The sequence below is a fragment of the Cariama cristata genome, unplaced genomic scaffold (assembly GCF_000690535.1).
Source record: "Cariama cristata isolate BGI_N322 unplaced genomic scaffold, ASM69053v1 scaffold354, whole genome shotgun sequence".
Classification (NCBI taxonomy): Eukaryota; Metazoa; Chordata; class Aves; order Cariamiformes; family Cariamidae; genus Cariama; species Cariama cristata.
Window position 1 is genome coordinate 56,823 of NW_009613244.1, and position 8,154 is coordinate 64,976.

At 40.9% G+C, this 8,154-nt stretch overlaps 1 protein-coding gene across 1 annotated transcript; it reads left to right on the forward strand.

The window, feature by feature from the left end:
• Positions 1-282: 282 nt before the first annotated feature.
• On the forward strand, positions 283-6,820 carry PDZK1 (PDZ domain containing 1). Its single transcript, XM_009698920.1, has 8 exons — positions 283-492; positions 806-1,058; positions 1,875-2,011; positions 3,298-3,493; positions 3,756-3,952; positions 4,464-4,652; positions 5,466-5,765; positions 6,743-6,820. Exons 1-8 carry the CDS (start codon positions 283-285, stop codon positions 6,818-6,820), a joined length of 1,560 nt encoding a protein of 519 aa, XP_009697222.1.
• The last annotated feature ends 1,334 nt before the right edge of the window (positions 6,821-8,154 follow it).

Here is an 8,154-nt window from a genome sequence, read left to right on the forward strand (position 1 = left end):
TCAATTTTCACTGTTACCACAGGCAGACAACTTCTTTCTTCCAGTTCTTGCTTAACTTCATTTGTGACAGGGAGACAAGAAAAGTGAGGAGGGAAGGAAAAGGGATTGGTTTCTTCTCCCTAGTCTTGTTAACCAGCTTGAACTTTGCACAGCTGGATTTCCTAGGAAACAAAACCCCAGTAATTCTGAAGCAAACTGTCTCAATACATACTTAGAAGGAATGTATGTAGGTAAGCTTACCGTTTTTATTCACACATATCTTTTCTATCCTGTCTGGTAAAGATGACTTCTGTTCTCCAGCCCCGAGAATGTAAAGTGATCAAAAAGCCCCAAAAGAGCTACGGATTCTACCTACGTATTGAGAAAGACACAGCAGGGCATCTCATCCGGAACGTGGAAAAGAATAGTCCAGCTGAAAAGGCTGGCTTGAAGGATGGAGACAGAGTCCTCAGGGTTAACGGTGTGTTTGTAGACAAGGAAGAACATGCAAAGGTACATCTCTGTTTACTTTGAGATCCACACCACTCACCCATTTTCCAGACACACTGCCACTACGTGAAGTTTTCCCTTTCAGTTTTTACGGCATCTTCAGCTAGGAAATCCAAGAGCTGAGTCAACTGCTCAGAGTATCTCCCTGCATCATTCACTACCCACCATGGGCATGAAATGTCTTTGACTTGCCTCCATAGTGCATAAGCAGAGGGATGAGACAACAAAAACAGTAGACAGTACAACCCTTCCCGGGGAGAAGCTTTTATGTCAATCATTCTAGCACCTGCTTGCCATTTCACCTTGTCCACTACAGGTGGTGGAGATTGTCAAAAACAGTGGGAATTCTGTTGTACTACTTCTTCTGGATGACGCATCCTATCAAAAGGCAGAAAAGGAGGGAGTGAACTTGGAAGAGCTGGGTCAAAAGGTGTCAACAGGACAACAGCAGGAGCAGCAGCCCCCACCGCCCACGGCCAATGGAGCAACCACTGAAGTTCCACGACCCTGGCTCTGCTACCTAGTGAAGGAGGAGAAAGGCTATGGCTTCTCTCTTAAAACCACAGAAGGTAAGATCCTGGGGAGAAGAGACGGTATATAAAAATATGTGTGTATATATATACATATATGGCAGCAGAGACAGAAAAGATTTAAAAAAAATAGATAAAAAGAATAAGCTCTTTTCTGCTTGCTATTTAAGCCCACTTACCAAAACCAAATTTGCAGTTCCTGCTCAAATACCAGATATGCACTCAAGATGCTACATTAAGTCCTGTTCCATTCCTCCAAATCACCTCAGGAATCAGCACACAACGTTCTATACAGCTGTAATAAACACTTGTCCTGATTTGTAAGTTATTTCATTTAGAAAGCAAGAGATTTTGAACCTCTTCCACATATGCCTTTCTTCCAAGGCCAGTCAACAGAATAGTAAAGTCTTCTGGAAAGCATCACCTTTAAAGGGGGTATTTTGGAATGCAATATAACTGAAAGACCAAACATGGAAGCCTTCCAAACACAGGAAATTACGAAATGTATAAAACAACAATAAAAGCACCTCCTCACTTCAAACTGGGGAGCGAGGGGAAAGGAAGGAAGGAATCAAATCCCTTTCAGCTATCTTAATCAGCCCCCTTGGCACTCTTGGTAGAGAAATAAAAGATTGTTTGAGCTGCAGAGAGTGAACAAATGCCTCCCTTCCCCATAGAAGTGATTTTTTCAGGACAGTATAAGAGCTAGAGGTGTGCCTATGTGGAAGGTTTGCGGTGCCACTGTAATCTGCACATAAGCAGAGACCAAGAGTCTCAAGACATCAGTGGTGAGTTTCCTTAACCATTCAATTCAGACATATTGCAGCCTGTGTAATGAGTTTTCATTTATTTTAGGACAGAAGGGGTTGTTCATAGTAGAGCTTTCATCACAAGGAGCAGCTGCAAAGGCTGGTGTCCAAAATAATGATCGCCTGATTGAAATCAATGGAAAAAATGTGGAAAATGACACACACGAGGAAGTGGTGGAAAAGGTATTTGTTTGTATACTGATTCATCTTCTGTTCTGGCCCACTTTCACAGCAACCTATCAGGGTTACTGAGGAGGCAGGTCTGGCTGATTTCAATGCTTCACAGTAAATCTTGGAAGCTACTGCTCGTGTATCATCAACACGACAGAGTACCCCTCTGCTCTGGCTCTGTTGTCAAGCAGCCTCTTGAACTGACTCTGAATGAATACTGCCATCAGGACAGGCCAAAGAATTTTAAATAACAGAAGTATACTGCTGCCAGGAACCCTATTAAATAAATCATGCTGTGTTCCTAGAAGTCCTGGAAATGCTCCTAATGGTAGGAGGGCAAGTCATCAAATGTGGTTTTCAGGGCAGGAAGAGAGGAAACTCTCTGATGATACGGTTAGCATGGAACAGGGAAAATTCATGATTTTAGATAGTAGTTCTTTTCTCCTGTTAAGAAGACCAAAACTAATGAAAATTACTGTGCAAGCAATTTCACTGCCTGGCCTCAGCTGCAAATAACATTGCTAATGAGGCTTCCAGCTTTCCACTATTGGCACTGCTAAAATGCAGCTGGAGCTGAAGAGATTTCAGAGAGCCATGAGACAGGCAGCACAGGCTCTGGCATTCCAGCATCACAATTCGGTGCACACTACTAACTATGGAACCATGCAACACCTGTATTTTGTCGGGCTGCTACAACATCAGCAGCAGAGTGACACTGATTAAGACAAGTAAAGAGGGCATCCATTACACTAGAAAGGAATAAAAGGATGGACTTGGACAGGTTGAACAGACAAAAAGAAACACAACAAAAAACACACCATCAAAATCTCAGAATCAGCAATACAGGGAGATGAAAGAGGACCAACCGTGACAGAAACTTGGCTCTTGTCACTGTCATCTAAAATAGTGGTATAGATGGCATGATATGTCAATATTGTAGAGTTCCACATCTAGATAAGCCAAGCTCTATCTACTGAGGCTCACTGGATTCTACTGGTGCTGTATGCCACCCTCATGGCACTCTGTAGCTAATTCCTGAGAGGTCAGGAACACAGTACGAAATACAGATTTCCTCATATATATGCTGGATTTTACATGTATGAGATCTTGTCATGATCCAAATTTCTAACGGGGTGGTGGGGGGAAGTCAACTTATAGTAGCATGGCCTACACCTGATGGTTCATTCAACACCCCCCCCACCACACACTATGTATCACTACACCACTTACTAAAGTACCTTTAATTCGTACGTGTTGTTGAAAGGGTGACATCTGAGACTGTACATGTACTATCACAGGTAAAGAAGTCTGAAAATCGTGTTATGTTTCTACTTTCAAATGAAGAAACGGATCGCTATTACACAAGCCAGAAGATGGTACTGAGCAAAGAGAGTGCCAACCTAGGACTGCTTCCCCTCAAACCACGACTTATTGAGATCCAGAAAGGGAAAGACGGTTATGGCTTTTATCTACGGATGGAACAAAATACTGGTGGTAAGAATCAAGCTAACACACAGACTGTGACATTTGCTATAGTTTCTTCCTGTACAAGGCTTGCAGACCTCATTCTCTTTGGCTTCTTACTGGTCATCTAAGAGAAGTTCTCTATAGAGATGTGTTGCAAACAGGGCTACATCAGGGAAACAGTCTCAACCTGATGTGCAATTCTAACAATTAGCCTTTGCCATGCATTTAATGTCTTTAAACTTACCAAGCATACGCCTTCACATCAATCATTTTTCCCTTCTGATCTTAGATCATGTAATCAAGGATGTTGATTCCGGGAGCCCAGCAGCAGAGGCAGGTCTCAAAGACAACGATATCTTAGTAGCTGTCAATGGTGAGCAAGTGGATGGTCTGGATCATGAAAGTGTAGTGGGAAAAATTAAGCAGTCTGAGGCAAAAACCACACTGTTGGTAGTGGATAAGGAGACTGAAGCCATGTATAAACTGGTAAGGAAATGCAAACTACTGCTAAGAATTGATAATTTATCATTATGAAGAGACATATGCAGCAATGAAACAGCCAGTCTGCTCTGACAGACACTTCAACTTGCAGGAAATTACTAAGATACATCCATATTTCAGCAACTCTCCTTGCACTTGTGCAGTAAGTCACTAAACACCAAAATTTCTGGCCTCTTCCAGATTTTTCTAGGTATTATTGGAACAATTCTAAATTTAAACACACCACAAAAAATGTTAGAAGTTTAAGACGGCAAATTCAGAGCTACATGGCTGTATAACCATTTACGAACAAAACGAGTAACAAAATTTCCTTCTCGCACAGATCAACACGGTAGTTTTCTGCTCAGCCAGAAATTAATAGCAAAGAGTTCACTGCAGCTCAAGTCTGAGTCATTGAAAAGGTTTCATACAAAACATGTTGAGCATGAAAGCCTAATACAGATTTCATAACAGAAGTTTTTATGTTAACAAAGTTTTATTTGTCACTTTTTTTCAGGCTCAAATTTCCCCCTTCTCATACTACTACAAAGCACAAGATCCAACTCCAGCTAAAACGGAGGAAAGATTGCACACTGAGCAGAAAGTGAACCACAAGCCAAGAATCTGCAAGATGGTGAAAGGGCCTAGTGGATTTGGCTTCAGTTTAAACATGATCAAGAACAAGCCTGGACTGTTCATCAGTGAGGTACTAACATAGAATGAGGAACAAGGAAAAGCTCAAGTAGTCTTCTGGACAGCTTCCTCCCTTCTGTCCTGAAAATACATTCAAGAAAAGCCACAAAAGACAAGTCTCTTCTACAGAACTCTCAGATAAGAGCTGCAATTGTTAAAAGTCAGACTGACATTGTAGGAGCAAGATAAAAAATAAGTACCAGAAAGCATTCCTCATTCTGTTAGATGTCTAGAGGGAAGGGGAATCCAGCTTTTGCATCCTTTTTGCTTTTATTCATGAGGCTGGCATGCTAAACTTATTATTTTAAACATATTTTTTTGACTGTAGAACACCCTAAATGTAAGAGAGACACCTTCACTCCACTCCACCCCCTTCTCTGAATTCCACAGCTGGCAAAAGTCAAACATCTACTGTCTCAAATTATGTCTGTGCCTTTAGCTTTCTTGAGAGGAGGGGCTCCACTCATTACTAAGGAATCTGTGAAACGTTGTAAAGTTGACTTTAAAGTTACTGGACAGGGACCCGCAAATAATAAGAAAATTGGTTTTCCACCTGTCTTCATGATTCTACCATGCCACATTTCTATAATGAAAGTCTATCAAAATCAAGATACATCTTAAATCTCAAACTGACGGGTTCCATGTTTATTATCTCTAGGCCTATTGCCTCTCCCAATTCATTTCTGCCCCACAAATCTCCCCTTCCCCATGCTTATTTCGCTATCTTGTAAGGAAAGCAGTAACACAACAGTCTAGCTAATCATCAGTTGTTAATGTATCTTTCCAAGTTTTATGCTAATATCACAGTCTGAACTTGCCTTTGCAGGTACAAAACCATGGGCCAGCGGACACAGCAGGTGTACAAAATAATGACTTTTTGGTGGAAGTGAATGGGGTGAATGTGATCAATGAATCCTATGACAAAGTGGTGGCAAGAATCCAGGACACTGGTGACAGACTAACACTACTGGTATGCAGCAAAGATGCCTACAAATACTTCCAGGGCCAGAACATTCCCACCACAGCTCCTATGGTAGATCCAGTCCACGACAGTTCTGAACCTCCTGCTTATACAGAAAACCATCCGTCAGAGCCAGAGAGAAACTCACCTGAACCAAGAGAAAGGGTGAGTAATACTGCATTAAGTGGATGTTGAGGGATCATCTAGGGGGATAGGAAAAGGACTTTTTCCAGCTAGTATGTATTCTTGAGCTAGGATTTTTAACTTGAATTTGGATTTTTACAAGTCAGTCTATGTTATTTATATCATAAACAACTCTTCCTTTCACCACACCTAATATAGTCGAGTATCTTTAATGCAAGATTAAATCACAGAAAGGATGCACATACAAGAGATTTCATGGAACAAGATAATCCAAATACGGTAATCCTTAATGAAGATGGAAAACGGGCAAAACAATCCTGAAAGTACGGGGGAAAAAGTGCTGAAATACATCAAAAAGCATGAACCACTTCTGGGCAAATCAGGTGAAATATTTCAAAACAGATCATTTTGCAGAAGGAAGAGCAACTGATAGGTTATGATGACATTTTCTAGGAAATGTGCTGTTGAAATTATTTTACTCACTTCATGCCATTAGAAAGAATCCAAAGCATGACAGAAGTCAGAGAAGCAGGAAGGTATTTCTTCTTGAAACAGTCATTTTGAACCCTCTGTGTGGTCTGCCTTAAATATTCTTTTCTGATCATGCAAGAGAGACAGTCAAGGAAGAATAAGACCAATACTGTCTCCTATTCATTTTTCATTAGCCTTGTCTGAAAATGTCCAGCTGCAAGTTTTTTCACAAGTTTCTTAGTCACCAGGCTGCATTTTGCAGATCTGAAGTTAGCACTGCTTTTATGTGTTAATTCAGCAGGTATGGGAATTAAACAATAGGAAACCTCTATTGAACAAATTCTTCTCTAAATATACTTAACCAAAAAGCACTTCAACAACAAAAATTGCATTTGTTGGCTCATTCTGCCATCCAAACAAATACATGATTAGTGCAGATGAAAATAGGAGTCCTTCATAACACTGCAGACTATCAAGCATGTTTCCAAACTAAAAATAATCAGAACGTATTTGTTACTCCTCTGCAGGCAAGCTCATCCTCCTCTTCACAATCAGCTGCCTCTACCAGAGCAGACAGTGACAACAATGACAACACGAAGTTGTGAGGAGACAAACTGTGCCAAGAATAAAAAATGAAACCTTCGAAATCCTCTTTCTTCAATCATTCTCTACTACTACACCTCCCAGAACTTGACTATTCCTAGGAGTGCTATACCTGTAAAGGACTGCAATCTCTCGCTGAAATGCAGCTGCCTGAAATAAACACTTCAGTGTAACTTGCATTCATTTAACACACTGCCATTGTATTTCATTGGCTTTCTGCCTTGTAAAGTGGACAGTTAGTCACTTATTTCTGTAAAGGCTTAAATAACTAGAAGTCTATAATTAAGTAGACTGCAGCAGAAGGTGGAAATGTTTTACAGATTTGTAAGCATCTTAGCCTTTTAAGGATAAGCTCTGATGAAGAACAACTGATTTGTCCCCATCTCCCAGGAGAGGCAGTTCTCCCCCTAATCCAAGTCTGTCAACTCAATCTCTGTGGCGACTCTTCTATGCTATACTTAAAGCAGTACAACTGCTGTGAAATGGTGAAAGCCAATGTACTCTGTGTGTTACGCTCCTTTCTCCTGCTAGCATTGCAGAAATTTCTTTCAAACATTAAGCTAACTTCGTAACTCAAAACATTTAAACACTATCCTCTCTCCTCTGCATACAGTGGTGGATCATGACAGAATAGCGTACGTAATTCAGTCATGCAGGTTCATCTAACTCCAAGTCAACACCACATTGTCTTGAATGTGACATAAATAGCTCTGTAATACTGCTGCTGTATACTTTGCCTCCTTGCTGTACACTAAAGACAACACAGAAATAAATTCTTTAGAGTGGCTATCTCCTCCCACCCAGGTCTTACTCTCACCACCTATCATTTATGTTCCAGAACAATTTTAAAACAAACAAAGCCTAGGAGAGCGGCCATGGGAAGCTACAAGTTTAAGTCACATGAATAAAATTTACTTTTATGCCTTGAATTACATCAAGAAGGGGAAATGGTCTACTGTATAAGAATACACAGGTTGTGGGGAACACCAAGTTTACAGCATATAAGGTAAACAAATTTGCAACATATAAGGTAAAGAAGACATAGGTGTGGTCTTTGACTTCACACTGAACTCTTGCAAAGAGGAATCCAAAACCTCAGTTCCATTTATGCAGGGAGAGAAAACAAAGTTGAGACTCAGCAACAGAAAGCTGATCTCCAGCTCCTAAGGACAGCAGGTACCAGTGATACACACTAGCACACACTCCATACAGAAACGGAGTGAAATTCTCTCCACTTCACTTCTGCCATGCAGCAAATCCTAGCCCCTCTCTAGCTCACTACCAGCCAAATCTTTGGGGCTGACAAAAAACAACTGTGATGCTTGCATGAGATATT

What these genes read in the sequence shown, in the direction of transcription:
- PDZK1 (XM_009698920.1), top strand. Translation starts at nt 283, where the DNA reads ATGACTTCTGTTCTCCAGCCCCGAGAATGTAAAGTGATCAAAAAGCCC. An exon ending in ACAAGGAAGAACATGCAAAG is followed by an intron (nt 493 to 805) that starts GTACATCTCTGT and finishes TGTCCACTACAG; the next exon opens with GTGGTGGAGATTGTCAAAAA. An exon ending in CACCTGAACCAAGAGAAAGG is followed by an intron (nt 5,766 to 6,742) that starts GTGAGTAATACT and finishes ACTCCTCTGCAG; the next exon opens with GCAAGCTCATCCTCCTCTTC.